Raw genomic sequence first — 20,331 nt, 5'->3', positions numbered from 1 at the left:
CCAAATTTATAATGCTTCATGAGAATTAGAGTAAATTACTTAGCATGGTCCTTGGCAGAGACTAAATGTTCAGGAAACAACTATTGCGAAACATGCAGCTTAAAAAACTTGTCTGCATGGCACATTCACTGTTAGATGGAACTGGACCCCCTCCCAAGAGGCAGCAGTAGGGTTTCCCGCATGTACTTCACTAGGGTCTTGGAGAAGAAAAATACAGAGGTCAGAATGGGGCTTCTAGGTAGCAATTTCCTACCATATTTTTCCTATGATGATAGAAAAAAAAAAAAAAAAGAGCTGAAATATCAGAAAGGTCATATATATGTATACATATGTTCTTAGTTTTGTTACGTGTTTTTAGGACCTTTGAGCTGGGCAAGTCAGGGAAGGTGTCACTGGGAACCAGAGTTGAATAGGAAGGAGGGAAAAGCCATTTGTGAAGTGGTGCAGCAAGAACACCAGGCTGAGAGACAGAAGACCTAGGGCTAGTCCCTTCTTTTTGCTTAGGAGCAGGGCAAATCACAAAAGCTCTCTGAATCTCAGTCTCTACTAGGATTCTATCCATAATTCTCAAATCTGGGTGATTGTCATATTCATGTGCAGGGCATCCTATTAAGAGGCCAAGCCTCAGAGCACTAAAGTCTTTTTTAAAGCATACCCAGTGATTTTAAGGTGCAGTGAAGATTATCAATGGAGTAGGTCATTGTTAGTTACTGCAGAATGGATGCCAAAGGCAACCCAGTTTCACTGGAGTGGTGGGTACCTGGGTATGTTTGGAATGTTGGTCAGAACCATATTGTAGAGGGTTTTAGTCTAAGAGTCTATCTGTAGGTAGTTGGACATTAATGAAGAATTTTATATATGGCAATGTGCTGAAAGTAGTGGACTAGAAAAAGTTCTTTCAGTTGTCTTCACATAATAAAAGGAGAAGAACGAAAGAACTAAAAGCAGATGTGTGAACCAAGGCATTAGCAAGCAAAACTGAGTAAGGTGCTGAGTAAGTCTGCAAGAATCCAATAGTATTGTAGGACTGATTTTTAATATGGGATAATTATCAGAGAAACATGTGCTATAATACAGATATGAAAAAGGGATGCTACTAACATCAGAAACAGTTTGAAATGAAGTTTCAATCTCACATAGTAATCACATTACTATATAACCAAGGAAGGTTTTATTTAGATGAATTATCTTCTCTAAGTTATTATGTCAAAGCCACACCTATTCCATAAACGGGTGAGCAAGAGAGGCTATAGAAGAAATATTCTCTTCATTCCTCTCCCTTTTAGAAACAAAAACAAATCACCACTTATCAACTTATTGGGCTTTCTTTAAAAAGAATTTAAAAATATCTCTCAAGGTGGCATGTAATGTCTGTTAGCCTGACCCGTTGGTGCTTAACAACACTCAGTGGCTCCCAGGCAAAAGGAGAATCATCCAGGAGTACACAGCCAAAAAGAAATGTCCTCTCTGCCAGAGTCTTTGCATCTTGTAATACTCATATACTAAATTAATTACATGATGAAGTGTTTTTTTTAAAGTCTGTTGGTCTCTCACAGGATTTTTAGAGAATGATGTTTTGTATCAAGAATCTGGGTTCTTGGTGAATAACTTTGATGATAATCTTTCCATTGTGTCACATGAATGCTCATGGACAACCTTAAGCATTTAGGTTCATAGACTGTATTGAGTGGTCGTCTTGCTGAGTTCATATGTAAAAGGTCTAAGTTTTCATTCTAACTGATGTGAGCCATGACAAATGAAAACCATTAAATCATTGCTATGAAGATATTGTGAGTTTTCTTTTTTTTTCTCTGCTGATTTAAAGAATATCTAAGCTAAATTATGTCCCAAGGGACTTAATTTTCAGCCTTAGTTTTCAAAGTCCATATCTTCCTTTGGACTTTGAGAGGATTTCTAAATTAATGTTATTAAAGATTCATGCATTTTTAGAGGAAGAGACAAATTAGTGGGATACAAAAATACATTTCATTTAAAAAACATGTGCCAATGGAAGGATTACATGAAGGTATATTTAGAATAGAAACTTGAGTGTATGTAGTGGACTTCCATGGAGTCTTACGGGTACTCTTTAAATGTTTGTCCATGAAATGAGTGGATCAATAATAAAGCACTAAGAGAGCTGTAATACAAATTAATTATGACCATGCAACTTGAAAGCCATCCCAAGGACAGTCCACTGAGGACACGGGTGTTATACCTGTTCTCAAGGAGGGGACTTTGCAGAACGAGAGCCCATTAGGAGTTAGACCCTAATAAGGAGAGGATAGTACCACCACCACTCCTGAAAAACAGCTAAATGCTTGACATATAATCAATAATGATGAATATTTGCTTCATTGAATTGTTAAATCCAAGGTCTATGTTGGAAGCATGGCAGTTTTTTTCCCCAAGGTCTATTATAGGAAACTCCCTGCTAGTTGAAATTGCCTTATGTAACAAGCTGCTTCTAACACTTAAGAACTCAAACTTACGAAGTGAATATTAGTTTTCCCTCTATGTAACTTCATCCTCAGAAACTGGAGCTGTAGGGGTGGGGCATAGGGGATGGAGGGGATTGTATCAGGAGCTACTGTCAGCTGCCTTTGATACCTCATGGGACAGTTCTGCTGAAATCGCAGCGTGCATACAGATCACCTGGGAATCTTTTGAAACTGTAGGATCAGATTCAATAGGTCTGAATGGGGCCTGAGATATTCTGCATTTCTCACAGGCTCCCAGGTGATGTTGTTGAAACTGGTCTATGAATCATACTTTGAGCAGAAAGGTCATTAGGGGTGGATTTCTAAGAAGTTAGAATCAGCAGATATGGTATGATGGAAGAGCACTCAGGAGACTGATTATATAAACATAGATGAGTCACTTGACTTCCCGGAATTGAAAATTTCTCATTAGAAAAATGAGTATAATAATAGAATGATAATACTTACCATATGTGATTGTTGTGAGAAATACATTAATAATGTTATGTGAAAAGATATGAGGGTATATGGCACATAGTCATTGCTAAATCAATGCACAGTAAAAACATAAGCACACAACTCTATATTGGTAACTGTTAAAGAGGAGAGGACCTTTAGGCTGTGTCCTTGCTATAGTGCAAAGGATTCTCTTCTTCATTGCACAATCACGATGTCTAGCACTTAACGAGAGACCAGTGTCTGTGGAACTGTATTAATAGCAAACTTGATCACTTCGAATACTGTACATTTTTGACCCCAAAGACATTGATATCAGCATAATGACCCAATGTCTCCTCATTGGATTTAACAGGAAAGAGAACTTTTACCCAAGAAAATGGTAATGACTTTTGGGCCTTGAATCCTCTTTAAAAGGAAGTGTCATCACTGGGAGAAGAACCAAATGAAGAAGACAGAATTAGCCTCAATTTTCAGTAAAAACATGATGATGAAATGTCTCATTATTCTTTACCAGCCTACTGGTCACAGTAGTCTCTAATTTCATAAATTATTTATGGGATCTTTTCTCTCTTAGATATAAAACCAAAGTTGAACGTTGGCAGTTTGGCCTGGTTTGTTACTGGAAGGTATAGCCACCCTTAGGAGCTCAGCCTGCAGTGGTGTGACCAGTACTACAGAGACCCACATATCTTCACATCATTGTAAATTGGCTCTCATGCCACCCAGACAATGTGCCTCACATTGTTCCTCTGAAGATCAAAGTTTCTCATTAACAAACCTGCAAAATATTGACTATAACTCTCGAAGAGTACACAGCAGGAAATAGAAGGTAGAAAAAAGTGGATAACCTGAAGCGTAATTTACATCTTTACATCTCTTTCCATGGAGAATTCAGAGACAGAAAGAAACTGTTAACACCTTGAGATGGTGTAGTTTAATTCATCTGCAATAAAATCCAGAGTGAATCAGCTAACCTTTGCTAAAAGAAATGAGATTTTTAGAGTCTAATCACAGAGGATTGAAACAAAATGTTATTAAAAGATGTTCTCCCCCACCCCTTCGTTATTTTCTATAGGTCCCAGGAGAAAAAGGAAGAAGCTATCACCTTACTGAAGGATTCTATTAAATATGGTCCAGAGTTTGCAGATGCATATTCAAGCTTAGCTTCGTTATTGGCTGAGCAGGTAATTGTTTCACACAGTAGTTTTTTTCAATGTTATTGTTACATGTATAAATTAATGTTACACAGATTTTTGCACTAATGATTTAATTTGTAAACCCATATTGGACAACCGATCTCTATGTCAGTTTCTTTTGGACAGAAATTACAAGCCTAATTTTCTACTCTCTGTGTAGTGTAGGTGGCCTTTAGACAAAGATGGTCCATTATTTGCCATTGATATATTCTCTATCACTTTGGTACAGAATCTATCAAGAAAAATACGTGATATTTGCTGTTTTTATTACTACTTACTTGGAATATTTTTCTGAGGAATTGCTAGTGCTGTAAGATCTCTGAGCTCAGTATGGAGCCATTTGATAATCCTACAAATTCTGTTTTAACATCAGTTAGAATATTATAGAGACTCGTGAGACAGGCTCCTAAGAGAACACTTTTTATGGCATAAAACAGATGTGTTTTAATCCCCTCCTTTTCAGTCGTGTCTGAATGATTTGATACCAGTTTTCAGAGTCTTAGATGCATAACTCCTGCTATGGAGAAACAGATATAAATTGTCTTCTCTCTAAATTGATGATACAGTTTTGTTGACACACATGGTACCCTTGATAGACAGTAGATTCTGCTACCATAAAATTGCCAGATTATCTTTAAAACTCAAACTCAACATCTCTGCAACATGCCCAGCAGCATTCAGTTGGCTTAAGGGTAATAAGTGATTTGCTACTATATGTCAGTTTTGTAGGGAGCAATTTGCATCAAAAAGTTTTGGAGTCTCCAGCTAGAAGCAAAATTAGGACATTCTATGAATATTTAAGTGACAGAGAATATAAACCTAGTTTTTTTGGTCTTTCTCCCTGTAGGATAGATGGGCTTTAGATTAAAAACCTCTGTCTGTGTTGGATGATTTTAATGCATGCTTTAGTACATTGTGTGAGCTAAAATGGTCATGGATGTGGTCTGTGCTATACACTGGCAGTCCTTAGCTGCCCTTGGCTTGTGTTGAAACAGACACAGGGACTGGCTGCATCAATATTACTTTGTCTCACCTCACCCCAGCCGCTTCCTTTTCATGAGCCCCTCCCCCTGCCCCTGACTGGCTGCTTGCTTTGTGTATCATGCTGGTTTCTGACTAAATGTTACTATATCAGAGAGGTCTTCTGAGATGACCCTTTGTAAATAGCAACCTTCCCCTGCCGATGATGTTCTCTACCACCGTGTCCTGCCTTACTTTCCCTATAGTATTTATCACCATCTAAAACACATTTATTCGTTTATGGTCTTTCTGCCACCATTAGAATATTTGACTCTATGAGAATGGCTATGTGTTTTAATCATCTAAGCTCATTTTTAAAACAATCAAGATGTTTAATGATGTTGAACTTTATTTTAGTTCCTTCTGTAGTATCTTTGCATTCAGCCTATTAACAAATTTTGTAGCAGTTGGAAGTTTAATGTATACTTTGTCCTTAGTTATGTGTAAGAAGTATCAGATGACTTATTTAAAATCGATTACTTGATAAATTTAATCTGTTGTGAACTGCAATGGCAAATTGCTATCAAGTTATTGCATTTTGCATAGTTGAAGTTCTGAACAATTGTTGAGAAAAACAAACGATGACTAGGATCATTATCTTTTCTTACATACAAAGGTTCCATCTTGTAGCACTTTCCTATTCTACATGTGAATGTTAAATGCTGTGAGATCTAAGAATGTAACTGAAAGATTGAAGAGTTCTGTTTTCTGCCCCTTTGGGCAGTTGATTTGAGCATGAACACGATGGAGCAGCTGTTGGGCATAACTCAGGACTGCCTTCCCCTCTGACTTTCAATATCCTGTCTTTAAGTTTTGAACTATTTAGTCACAAAAGAGTGCATCAGATGTGCAAGCAAGGCACAAACTGTTAGAGAAAAACCCACCTAGCTTAACATTTTTTTAGTAGCAAATGAATTCATTTCTTGGTTGCACAACTTTATTTAACAGCATCCTGACATTTCGAACACTCGGAATGTATGAAATCAGTATTGACAAACCTTGGTCAATGTGTAACCTACAGTGAAGCCATCCCCTTAGTCAAGCGACCTGTCCTTCATTGCCACCATCTGTCCCCATGCACGGCCCACATGGATTGTGGCTGCAGGTCAGTCTCATGCCAAAAAGCTCTTTCCTACACTCTGCTGAAATCACCCATTTTGCATGCAGTTTTTCAGAAGCTGGATGAAAGGATTCATTCTGTATTTATATCAGCCTGACATTCTGTATTGATGTCAGCCTGACATTTCTGATTTTCTAGGACGTTTTCGTTTTCTTCCTGCGGTACAGTGTATTGACTACCGTTTCCAGCTCTTTCAGTTGGCAAACTTGATAACAGTTTTAGTGAAATAACTAGTTTATGTCTTTGATTTAAAAAATGTTGTGAAGATCGGTAGCAGTTAGGAAGCCCTGCAGCATATCTACAGAACCTTCTTTCCAGGTTGACCTTTATCTTATGCCAGACTCTTTGGGTAAAGTTATTCAAGCATTTGTTAATTTGTTGAATTATATTACCATCTAGCTCACCTCTCTCAGTCTTGTCCACAGGGATGTTTTGAGATGCATTTTCAGACACCTGTCAAAATCCTCCCCCTGATGTAAGACTGTGAATCTATAATATCAAAAAAAGGAAACTAGGCTTATTTGGTATGCCTTGCCCTCATTATAAGCGTACTGCTGTCTGTTAACATCATTTCCCATCCTCAGTGCCAATAAAACCGTGAATGTAGGATTTGTCGACAACTAATATTGTGTTCCTTACTCTGTTGTAACCTGAAGGGAGAAATTTAATCTGTTTGCGCAAAGTAGGGGATTTAACAAATTTGAAAAATAGATTAATGAGTTGAAAAGACATTATATGGTAGAACATATTAAGGCCATAATGGAGCCCAAGTTTTAAATGGATAGATAATAGGAAGTAAAGGTAAATATCAGAGAAGAGCGTTCTAAAACATCTGAGGAGGAAAATCTTGTGGAAAACACATGGTATATTTTCGAAGAGGCTTTTATATACATTCTGGTGTGAGTAGTTGAGAGCCTTGTTTGCAGAAGAAAGTGAGGGAATGGATAGACTATCGTGGAAAAAGATTTTTATGGTACATAGGGACTGTCAGCATGTAAAGGTTGAAAGGAAAAGAAAAATAGAAACTTAAGAACTCCAGGTCAGAACACCTAAGAAACTGAGAAGATTTATGACCACTGATAGACATGGATAAGCCAGACAGAAGCAAGATTTTAGGAAAGAAATAAGATGAGTGTCAACATTGTTTCCAGTTAAACAAGTAATATAAATATATAAAGGAAAGTGTGAAAACTCAGAGAAAATGACGTACATCCTTTACTCATAATGTAATACCTGGAGACAACAAATATTATCATTCTTTAATATTATGCATGTCTTTTAAATATATTTATGTGTTTCCATACTAACATTCATACACTGTTTGTATCCTGTTCTTTTCATTTGCCATTAAATTGTACATACTATTATATGTTTCTTCATGGTGCTGAATGACCTTCGTAAATCCCACTTAAATGGCTGCTTACAGATTTATCAAACTGATTCACTGTAATATACGGCAAATAATATTTCAAATGTTGGGATATTTGGATTCCTTTTTATTTCCTTTTGTGGCATTGAACTTTTTCTTTCTTAGGGCTTTTTTAAAACAATGTTTTAAATCATTTCGTAATGATAAATTCCAGAAGAATTTCCTTATCAAAGAATATATTTCATGAGTCTTGAGACATGTTACCAAATTGCTTTCCAAAAGGGCAGTTCCAATTTACTCTGCCACCAGCAGTGTACAACCTTTAAGTTTTGAATGTTAGTGGAACATTTAAATGAAAATGGCATTTGGACCAATGAGAGCGAAAGAGATCAGGGCTAGAAAAATAGACCTAGGACTTTACAAAAATGACGCCATATTATAAGCAGATAATTTCCTCAAGGAGAAAATGAAGAATAGTGTAGGGAAAAGCCCTGAAGAATTTTTTTAACCTTCTCATTTTACATAAAAATATGTGGTACACAGAATTAAGTGGCTGCTTATGGTGATTCACTAACTTGCAGCAGGACCTGGAGTAACACCTGGTCTCTAAGCTCCTCACTTGCCACTCTTGCGCTAGATGACACTGGGACCCCATGAATAGGCTGTGGTCGTGGGCCACATGGGTTAATGAGGTTAGGCATGGAATGGAGTGGAAAGGAAGAAGTGATAAAACAAACCCAGAAGGATGAGTTGTCACGGAAGCTAGGCACATAAAAATATCCAGAGGAAAGTTTGTGTCGACTGCATCAAAGAAGTCAAGAAAACTGAGAACAGAAGATAAACTCTTAGCTTTGAAGTCAGGGTGGTCTCTAACTTGCTATACTCTTTGTTCTCCATTAGCATTCAGAACTGGCTGGACTCCAGCTTCACAGATAGGATAGTAAACATTTATAAGCCCACGATCATTTTTCACCATCCTACTCTTACTTGGATTATATAGCTTTGCATTACAATAGCAGTAAAGGAAATGAAATTAACATTGTTTATGACTCTGGCCACTGTAAATTATTACTGGCCCCATGTTTATAGCCTATTGAAAAACTCAATTAATTACAATGATAACACTTAAAATAAAATATTTTTCCTTCATGTATTTTGAAATATGACTTTACCCAATGTGAGAGTGAAGAGAAAATTGGAACAATAAAACATAAGTTGAAACTCTGGATCAAATAAAAAGTCCTGGATCAGGTTCTCTCCTACAAATGCTGTATTTGGGGTACATTCAGCCACACTGTCTGTGGGGCTAAGTCAACTTGGACGAAGACCCTAACTTAAGAATTTATTGATTTAATTATTGAGCACATATTTATTGAGCACTTAGATGCCACCAAGCACCAGAGTGCTGAAGCGGCAAGTTATGTATGTGGTTACCCTCATGGAGTGTAGTATAGAAGGGAAGGCTACCCCTAGGCAAAGATTTATAGCTCCCTCCCCAATGTCTAATGCAAGTGTAACAAATGTGCAAAGGGAAAGCACCAGCGAGCATGTTAAGGGGACATAACCTGATGTGGGAAAGGAATATATGGGGAGTGGGGATAGTTGCCAAAGAGGTGACCTTTAATCTGATATCTGAAGGGCTGATAGATATAAACTGGGTGAAAATGAAAGGAAGAGCTCTCTAGTCAGAAGGAGTAGACCCTCTAAGGGCTCTGAGGTGAGGAACAGTATTGAGCTTACTTCTAATATGTCAACTTAAAATCATGAGATCTGTAAATTTGGAAAGGAGAGCTTTATTTCCTATAATGGATTGTAGCCTGCAGGCTGGCCACGTTGTAGGCTGGGAAGCATAGCCTCCCGCAGAAAGCAAAAGCAGGTGCTTTGAAGGAGGAAGGGCAAGACAGGAATTTATGCTGAATGGATTGACTAGGTGTACATGTTCAACAGATTATAGGAGGAACTGTGAATAATATGAAGGGGTTGCAAGTGCACAGTAAGCAAACATGCGTGTTATATACATCCCATGTGCACTTTGAGGTGGAGACACAACATTTAAATGCAGAGGCATCCTATGCACAGTTTCCGTGGACCAGCCAGAAGCAGTCCACAGTCCGTGGTTTCTTTCCAGGAAGGAATGCTGGTCAGTTGCCTTGAGATTGTAAAAAGGGAGGGGAGCCCTGCTGCACAATGAGGTGGTTGGTTGAAATTAGCAGTGGAGCAAGTCTTTCAAAAGTGCTAGTTTCTGTTCAACTCTTAGGAAAGAGAGTACAATGGTGGTTAGCAAAGGAGTGCATATAATGCTTGAGTGACCTTACCTCTCTGGTCATGGCTGGGAACTGAGTTTTTAAGGTTTCCCTGGGGTCTCCTTGGCCAGGAGGGGTTTTGTTGAGTCAGGTGGGGGACTTAGGACTTTATTTCTATTTCTGAAGTCGGAAGAAAGTCATGTACCTGGAAGCATAGAGAATAAAGGCCAAATGGCATGAGAAAAGTTTAAAGTATCAGGAAGCTGCAGTTATATGCAAATACGGTTTTCACCTCTTTTTCTGGTTCCATGGCTGCATTATGAGTAGTTGCTCACTCTTGTCACTCTTTCTCTTTAGCATTTATTGTATTGTTCTTGGTGTTCCTTCTTTAAAGTGGTCACTTCTTGTTTGTGTAAATTGTCAGATAGTGTTGATCACACTCTGCTGGGAGATGAGAAAATCTAGGATTAGAAAACACCTTGTATTTCCTTGGTGGCGAAGAATGCCAGATTAATGGATTCATTTTAGTTGGATAGGAAAGAGAATTAGATATCAAATATTGATAGCATGTTTCTCATAAATGTTCATACTGATGACATATGGGTGGAGGAACTGTGGTAAAGAAAACGAAAGCAAAGAAGAGGGTGAGAAAACAGGTGTTTCTTTATCTTTTGGGCTGCTGTGTCTTGAGTAGTTTCTTGGAGAAGTCATTGACATGAGTTTAAAGATCTGTTAGTCCTTAATTTCCCAGGTTTGTAATTACTATTACAATATTACGTTTGTAATTACGATTACAACATTATAATGTAATACTATTTACTAATAAAGCCATTTGGCTAATAGGAAGATACTTTAAGACTCTGTGGCTTTAAATTATTGATCAGAGTGAAAGCACTTCTAGAAAATCAGCTCAGACACATGGTGACCCCGATGTCGGGGCACTGGCACCATTTTTTTTTCTATTGGCCCTTTACTGCTTTGGAATACCACTCTCTACACCTCTATACAGTAAGTACACACTGTTACAGGCTATCTGTTAATCTGTTTGCAAAGTGTTGACTGGAGACCCCCAGGGTCCGTGAAGGTTTATACACTTTTCCTAATAGTACTAAGAAGTAATTTGCCTTTTCCCGTCATTCTCTCATGAGTATACAGTAGTTTTCTAGCTTTTCTAGCAGCCACAGGATATATCCACAATTATGAATATGCTATTAAAATACTCTCTCCTTTGTCAACTAAATGTGTGTGTGAGGCCAGATTTTCTTTATATATTCCAACCAAATATATGTACATAAAACAGATTGAACACAGAAGCATATGATAATCCAGCTGTCTTAAGTCAGACATTAAAGAGATTTACAAAAATATAAACTAATGCCACTATTCTCGCTATTTTTTTGCTTTGAAAATAATTATTTTTATATAAATATATTATTTATGTTTAAGTTTGTGATTAAGTAAACTAACACATATTTTTAAAGTTTTTCAACTTCTTTTCCAATGTAGGAAATATTGATATATGTAGTCCACATAAATGGAAAGTTCTTTGGAATTCTTGGTAACTTAGAGTTCAGAGACGTTCTAAAATTCAGAAGGTTGGTAATTTCTGCATTAAGCCAATGTCTATTTGTCATTTGAGTTACTGGAACCTGAATTATAAAGTTTTCGAAACACACTATTTGGCTCAAGACAGTAAATTATAGTCAAAGGTCCTTTTTCAGGACGTCTATTTTTCACTTTTCCTTTCTTGAGGTAAAAAGTGTACTATATTGGGTAATTATAGCATGTAAAAAGTGGGATGTTGACTGTGTTTTATCTCTCTTCCAAGGCCCATTTTATTTCCATCCCACTGAAAATGCTTTAAGTCTTGGAGAGGAGCCCATGGCTGCATGCTGCCCATTTTTAACTGCTGCCCACGAAGGCCAATTTCACACAATGGCTGGGGACTCTGGTGTACAGCAGATGGTATTAATATGTCACAACTATTCCCTGAGTCACAAATATTTTTAAATAAAGTTGTCCTATAAATAGCTTACATTCATTTCCTCTGGAACTTACAAGTCAGTAGAGACTAGAAATGATCAGGCTTAGATGAGGACTTGTAGCCAGTTGAATTAAATGAAAGTGAGTGCTTGAAATTGAGCTTCAGTAATTAAAATAATAATGCTATTTAAGAATAATGCATTACCCTTCCAGAGAAGGTCGAATTTACTTCAAACACCTATATAGTATTTTCTTCCTGGAGAAGTGTTTTTGTTCGTTCATTTGTTTGTTTGTTTTTATGAGTAGAGTTGATCATTCCATGAAATTGATAGTCGAGTGAAATGAATAGAAAGATAGATCTTAAAGACATTTATTTTCATAGAGCCTTGAAACTGCTATTGAGGTTACTGAAGGCGTAGGGCAGTGATTCATTGCACTTGACACACTCAGTCTTTAAATCTCACTATTTATTTGGATTTTGAAAATATCATTTCTAGTGGAAAATAAGCTCAGCTCATGGATGCAAAAATAAAAGAGAAGTTTTAGATGAAAAAGATAATCTCTTAGCCTATTTTGGAGGAGCAAGAAAGTGGGGAAAAAAGTAATATTAGATCTGGTAAAGCAGTAATTGCACTTAAAAACTGTTGTTTAGTGTTGCATTTGACTTTAGAAGCTGAGACTGTGAAGACATCAGTTGTATTCCTTTCAGGAAAAACACCTTCTAACTTAACTAGTTTGGTTATAAAGATGTTTTTCAGATCTCACGTAGCCACAGATAGTTTTCAAGCACATCTGTGTTACACAGCTGCTGAAGTTAACAGCGACCAATGCCCTTGGGCATTTGGATCATGACAGGTGTACAGCATCTAACCCCAGGTGTGGCTGCCACTCTTGGATGCCTCGCGCACACCTTGTGCTTCTCCTCCCACAGCTACATTATTGCCTCCTTCTTGTCTGAATTCCACTCAGTGGTGAAGGGCGGGATTGTGTCTCTCACTCACGGTTCTGTTTCACTGTATACATGCATGGCACATGCATGGTGTTAAATTAAGTTTAGCTTGACACAGCTTCTGTCTCATGTTGATGTTGTCTTTCTCAGCTCTTTTGATTGAAAAACAGAGCCTCTTCTCCCTCAAGGAATAAATGCTCTTTAAAACCTTTTAATTACCATTTTGGCTAAATGAATTACTATTATTCTACAGTGACCTGTGATCATATTTTAATTAAATGTTTTAAACCTTTGACATATTTGGCAGGCTTCTTTCCTTAAGTCAAATTTCAAGTTGGAAATGAAGTCTTTTTTACCTCAACTAACTTAGGATTCTGCAGAGACCTTCTGTGGCATCCAAAAGAGAGTATATGGACTTATTTGACAGGCTAAACTATGAGAAGCATTGTCAAATAAGTAATGTTTAGCCTTTGAGTTATATTTTTATGGATACATTATTAATATATGTTCCAAAATTGTAAGAGATTGCTAAAATTCAGATATGTCTTGGTATGTTATCCATCATAATTATGGTTATTATATTAAATTATAGGCCACAGAAAAAAAATAATTTTTTGTCAATTACATCTTTAACCATGACCATAGTGAACTTCTCCATAGTTAATTGCTTGTTTTCTAAAAGCTCTTGATAAAGAAGTAAAATCGTAGAATGGCGTGTCTTCAAGGAGGTTCACAGAAAGGATGAAAAGAACCCTGACAAGCACTCTTGAATACAGGTTTCTGAAAACTTAAAGATCACATTATTTGGACTAAGAATTCCCAAAACTCTAATGAAGAGACTGACTGGGTTATAACACTTCTAACCCAAGCAACACAAGAATTCACTGAATACCAAGAAAATACTTTCCCAGATTTTCATGCTAAATCAGCCAGCACTAAAATGTTTTAAGTATACAATTTAAATAAACTCCTATGGTCCAATTCAAATTACCTATGATGGCCCACCTAATAAACAGTGCTATACATCTGAATTGAAAAACAAAATTGGTATTTGAGAGGATATAAATTCAGCATTAAGCATATACTCATGAAAAGCCTAAATGACCACCTGGGTCCTTGCTAAGTCCTTCAAGCTTTCATTGTTAAAAGTTCTATATGCCATAACTTATCATAGGAGGGATAAGCTGATCCAGGTTACATTTTTAAAGTATTTATTGGTGTGGTGACTATTCTAAATTGCTAAAACGATTGACTAATATTTGGTTGGTCAAACTCATAATCCTGAGAAGACGATCAAAACTTCAGGTATATTTCTGCTACCTGATGGGCCATTTAAACATTTATAGAGAAATTTCATTCAACTGTCATTTTTAATGCATATTTTCTGGTTATATAAAAGCTTCCTCATACAAAAATCTGATGGCTATAATAGTAGCTAAAACATTATTAGAAAGTGTGTTTCCCTCATGGGAATTCCTAGAAAAATCTCTAGCAATAAAGGCACTTGTTCCACTGGACAAGTTGTAAAACAATTAAATAAGGTATTTCAGATACACTAGCATTAGGAAAAGGTAACTGAATCACCTAGATTGCCTTAGTCAAAAGTATTACAGTGGATACAGTGGATAATCAGATCCACTTCCAGGGGAAAATGTAAGTTGACCCTTCTAAAATAGTCACTAGAAGCCCTATACCCCTAATAACAAAACCTCATTTACCTTCTGCTCTGAAACTCTGATATGACTAAATGCCACAAGGCTTTAATACATCATGCCAAAGTATACTTTCACTAGATTAAATAAATAAATAAATAAATAAATAAATAAATAAATAAATAAATAAAAATAAAAGCTTTTCATGTTCAGTGATTGTAGACAATCAAACCCTTCATGGTCTAAAACCCAGAGATTGGATATTCTGAAAATGATATCAGAAAAAGACTGCCCTTGGCTGGGCACAGTGGCTCATATCTGTAATCCCAGTATTTGGGGAGGCCAAGGCAGGTGGATCACCTGAGGTCAGGAGTTCAAGACCAGCCTGGCCAACATGGTGAAACCCTTTCTCTACTAAAAACACAAAAATTAGCCACTGGGTTTGGTGGTGGGTGCCTGTAATCCCAGCTAATTGGGAGGCTGAGACAGGAGAATCACTTGAACCCAGGAGACGGAGGGTTACAGTGAGCTGAGATCCTGCCACTGCACTCCAGCCTGGGTGACAGAGCAAAACTGCATCTCAAAAAAAAAAAAAAAGACTGCCCTTGCCACCCACACCACAGCAAAACTTTGGGAACTCAAAGCTTAGGTTCATAATCTCACAACTCAAAAGGACCCTCCAGACTCTTTGAACTATACATCCATTAGAAACCTTAAGATAAAGCTCACCAGGAAAGTTTCTCCCCAAAACAGATGGCCTCCTAGACATGGATAGCTTTCCCAAGATCACAGATCAAGGCTTCTATGCTATCATCAGACTCTTACCTCTCTTAATTTTTTCCTTGCTTATGCCTCTATAAACAATAAAACTAAAAAGGGAGATTTGTGTACATCATGAGGTATAACTTTATTTGTAGAGGACTTTGCAGCCAGCCCTATACATTGACAGTTTTATGCCTGGGTAGAAAAGATAAAGGACCAATGTGAGCAAAAGAATTTAATGGCATCTTTGTTCTTCCATAATCAGTCAGAACCAGAACATTGGTTCATTCCTTTTAACCTATATCATAGGTTTAAAACAACATTGCCAGGGGGCCTTCACTCTTCTAGTGAAGCTTAAACATGGAGTTTCTTTAAACCCTTCTAGACATAATTCTTAGGCCCCTTTTCCCATAATTTAAAGGAGACAATGATTAAAATTTGTCCCTCATAATAGGCTGTATAACAGATTCTACTACAAAGACTAATTATACAACAGACATCTTTAAATTCTCTTGCTAAGGTTGTGCTGGTTAATAAAATTACTCTAGATTGCCTACTGGATAAGCAGTAAAAAATCTGTACCGTTACTGACACTATTTGTTACATGTAAATAAATACATTGAATATTACAGAGATTTGGTTGTAGGGTATTAATAAACAGGCTGTTTGGTTAAAACAAGTAGACTCTTTGTCTGGCTCATTCTTTGATCTATTTCATTTTAGTTGGGTTGGTTCATGGAGATGCTGACTTAGGAGCATACTCCAAACTCTTGATATGATCCTATTGATCATTATAATTGTCTCTCTGGCACACTATGTTCTCTCAAAAGTTTTAAATAATTACATACAGCCATTTTTAAAATGTCAAATGATCTCTCTTTAATTGAGATGACAAAAACTAAAAAAAAAAAAGGTGTTCTTATAAAGACACCATAACCAATAAATAAGGTACTGAGACCAAAACCCTAAAATAATGGTAACTGAGAATGGCATTAAAAGCCTAATGGTCACACTCACTTAAGTAAAATCATGACCAAAAGGAAGAAACTGTTAAACAAAATTAGGAGATGCCATTATTTTGGACTGAGTTCATACCATAGGCCCCAGCAGACCAGACCAAACCAAAATAGACTCACTCATGCTAAATGTGACATAATCAAACTAAAACTTAAAAAAAAAAAAAAAAAATCCCAAACAGGTAAGTCCTAAAACAGGCCTGAATTTTCTTTCTCCTCTCCTAAAAACAAGAGATTCCAATGCAGAGAGGTCCCCTCTACTCTCTTTCAAAAAAATAACCTAAAAGCCTACTTCCCATCTTACAAAGATCACTGTTCTGCTGTTTCCCAGTAAGACTTGAGACCAAATAAGTGCCTTTACGATAGTGGTAGAATGAAATCAATGCCTACAGTTTTGATTCACCTCTCAATTTTGAGGGGAGCATTGTTAAATTTAGCCTAAAACTGCCTCCTTACATATTTTAAGCTTGGCCTAAAATTTTCTCTGTACATAGTAAACTGTAACCTAACTGGATGCATAAACAGACCACCTTGTGCCTATTACTGTCTTACCAGTCAGCCAATCAAGACAGCCAGCTGTTCAAACTATGTTCAAGTAAGGCAAACACTGAGCTGTTACCACGTCAGCCATTTCTGTACCTCACTTCCGTTTTCTGTAAGTCGCTTGCCTTTTTCTGTCTGTAAATCCCTCCTGACCACATGGCAGCGGCAGAGTCTCTCTGGACCTGTTCTGGTTCAGGGGGTTGCCCAATCTGTGAACACTTTCTTGCTCAAATAAACTTCGTTACATTTAATTTGCCTAAAGTTTTACCTTTAACAATGGTGTTCATGAAATATTTGTCGAGGAAAGGTAGGGAGGGACAGGTTGGACGGTTGAACAGATGGATGAATACCCAAAAGTATAACTGTTTATTTTTATGCCAGAGCCATGTTTGTTTATTTCCAAAAATACTGCTTTTATTCAGGGTTCCCCAATTCCCTCTTGGCCCACTGAAAACCTAGCTTCTATTCTCTGTCCCCATGTAGCTATGAGATTTTGGATAAGTAAGGATAAAGGCCAGCATGATAAACCAAAGTGCTGACCATGTACTAAGCTTCGTTCTAAGTGTTTCAAATGTTTTAATAGATTTATTCCTCAAAACAACCCTATAACATAAGTACGATTTTTATCCCTGATTTACAGTTGGGGCACATGGCGGGTAAGAAAGGTCACACAGACAGTAGATGGTGGGGCTTGGATTTAAATCCATGCAGTCAAACCTTGGGAGCCTCGTTCTTAACCACTGTGTCATACTTCTATAGCCATTGCAGTAAATGTATGTGGAATGAATGGATACATGAATATATACCTTATGGTACTCTCCAGATGTTAATTTTCTCAGGTTGTTACATAATTTCTGTTCTGCTTGTCTTCATTACATACATACACACACACACACACACACACACACACACACACACACACACACACACACAGTCAGTCCTTCAATGGACGAGAGCTTCAGAAAGCTTTTCTTCTCTTCAATAGATTGTAGATTGAAAGGAAATATTTTGAGACTTTAATTCATCTTTAAATTTTTTGAATTTGATAATTTGTTGAGTTTGGCAATTAAAAAAACACACTTTTAGAGACATGGATGCTTATTTTTGCTGGAGTGGGGATGAAGTTTGACAAACCACACCTTGTTCCCTAATGTTACTTAAAAATGTAGGAACTCAAATAGCTGGCACTGGTCATTCTACAGAGTGTAAAGTAGATGTTCCTCTCTGGGTCAGATCAGATTTGGGCTTCTTGGCTTATTGTTCAGCCCTCAATGTGAATATCTTACACTTAATCACAAGCTTAAGATGTCATGTCTCAGGAAATTGTTGTTCTACGTTCCTTTGTCATATGTCTGGTTCAATGCTCAGTAGGAGTAACTTAAAATAAGGTTGTGGAAAATGTCCATACTCAGGAGATATATATATATATATTTTAAAGCAGGCATGTGCTTTGTGCCAAATCATTTTATTTTACCTGACCTTTGCAGAAGTACTAGAAAAAGATGACATTGTTAACTTGTGGGTAAATAAGTCTTAGTATCTGGGAAGCTTTGATTAATTAATTATATTTCACCTTCTGTATTGTAAAAGTAAGTGTGACATAACAGTCTCTAATGGTTGTGAAAAATGTACCTGAAAATGCCAAATGCAGTGGCTCACATTTGTAATCCCAGCGCTTTGGGATGCCAAGGCAGGCGGATCACCTGAGGCCAGGAGTTTGAGCCCAGCCTGGCCAACATGGCGAAACCCCATCTCTACTAAAAATACAAAAATTAGCTGGGCATGGTGGCACGAGCCTGTAATCTCAGCTACTCAGGGAGCTGAGGTGGGAGGATTACCTGAGCCCAGGAGGCAGGAGTTGCAGTGAGCCGAGATCACCCCACTGCGCTCCAGCCAAGTTGACAGAGTGAGACTCTGTCTCAAAAAACAAGAAAGAAAGAAAGAGAGAGAGAGAGATGGAGGGAGGGAGGGAGGGAGGGACAGAAGGAAGGAAAGAAAGAAAAAGAACCTAAAAAGTAACTCAGAATTACCAAAGTTTGCTAAAGTGAATATTTAGACAAATAGAACACAAGGGCAATTAGAACTGGAGCCCTAGAACGAGAGATGTGGTGATCGACCTGAACCTTGCCACACAGTTTGGAGGTACGCCCTTGAGGGGGCATATAATCCTGTTGGAGGGAACAACTCAGAGGTGGAAAGCATGGAATGAGTATGGGAAGTAGCCACCAGTCTGGTGGGCTGTAGGCACGCTTCAAGTAGAGCCCTTCACAACATCTGCATCAGCCTCCCCTCTCTACTTGCCTCAAAAACCTCCCCAAACAACGCGGTACAGTATAGGATATAGATAAAAAGAGTGTCATCTATGCAAATGCAGCTAGAAAACAAATTCCCCAGACTGCCCTGCCTCCCAGCCACATTGCCACCTCTAAAAACATTCCACCATTTGTGCATCCCCCGTTTTCATATGGAGAGTCACCGGGGTGAAGGGCATCCTATTCAAACAACTATTTTCAGGCCTTTTTCACCAGTAGACATGCATGTTGTACAGGTCCATATCCTTCCAAAGGTCCCATTTGAGACAACATCATCTTTTTTGCCCTAAGGGAACTAAATACAGATATGAATTTTGGGTATTTTGTACACAGTTAATATTGCCTTTAATTCAAACAAAGTTCATAGTGCCTTATCTCAGTGCCTGTTGTATATTAGGTGCTTAGTAAGATTTTTTTTTTCTTTGCTTTTCCTGCTCCTAATATTCAGTTTATTGCTGGTTTTAAAAAGCTTTCTCACTTATTTTGTTTGTTTGTTTCCTTTGAAAGGAGAGGTTTAAAGAAGCTGAAGAAATATACCAGGCTGGAATAAAGAACTGTCCAGACAGCTCAGATTTACACAACAACTATGGGGTTTTCTTAGTTGATACTGGTAAGTAAAATTAAAGAGAAACTGTATTGCTGAGATTAGCTAATACTATTTATCCAGCAAAATGGAAGGCAAATAATCCTCAGAAGTAAAATGCACTGGGCTTGGCAGGAAGCTCACACTACTGACAGTCATTGTACCTTGGGGCTGTCATTTCTCTGAATCTTCAAGCTCGATTCAGTAAAATCTGCCCATTCTTATACTCATTTCTCTACAGAAAACTCCCCAGGTGACAGGAAGTAGCCTTATGATTTAATGAGTCCCAGTCTTCTTTGAATATTATTTATGTATATTTATAAATCTATGGTGATGAAATGTTTCTCTACAATGATGCAGAACCTGCCTCTGAAAGCAGTTAGTGGCAGATGGTAAATACTTTTCTATGACATATTTTTTAAAAGCCTCCAGAATTGTTCCATCATTCCTTCCTTGATTTACGTTATAGAAACTGCATTATTAAAATTGATACGATGCTCTTATATGACAGGTGCTATGTAAAATACACTTACTTTATCTTGCTTAATGCAGAACATTACAGGGCGTGAATTATCTTTTCTTTATGACTTATGTAGTGCCTCTATGCTGTTGGCATGCAACAAGTACATATAAATAATGAAATT

The 20,331-nt window shown here is 37.4% G+C and overlaps 1 protein-coding gene across 2 annotated transcripts in view; it reads left to right on the top strand.

Annotated features, from left to right (window-relative positions):
* TMTC1 (transmembrane O-mannosyltransferase targeting cadherins 1) overlaps positions 1–20,331 on the top strand; it is a 292,296-nt gene that overhangs the window by 252,150 nt on the left and 19,815 nt on the right. For both annotated transcript variants that reach the window (XM_023209004.2, XM_023209003.2), the window contains 2 exons: positions 4,015–4,123; positions 19,612–19,714. In XM_023209004.2, the coding sequence (XP_023064772.1) occupies positions 4,015–4,123; positions 19,612–19,714 (212 nt within the window). The remainder of the gene's footprint in view (positions 1–4,014; positions 4,124–19,611; positions 19,715–20,331) is intronic.

Source organism: Piliocolobus tephrosceles, chromosome 10 (genome assembly GCF_002776525.5).
Source record: "Piliocolobus tephrosceles isolate RC106 chromosome 10, ASM277652v3, whole genome shotgun sequence".
In the NCBI taxonomy this organism is placed as follows: Eukaryota; Metazoa; Chordata; class Mammalia; order Primates; family Cercopithecidae; genus Piliocolobus; species Piliocolobus tephrosceles.
The sequence above is the reverse complement of the archived record's forward strand: the minus strand, read 5'-3'. Positions and strand labels throughout refer to the sequence as shown.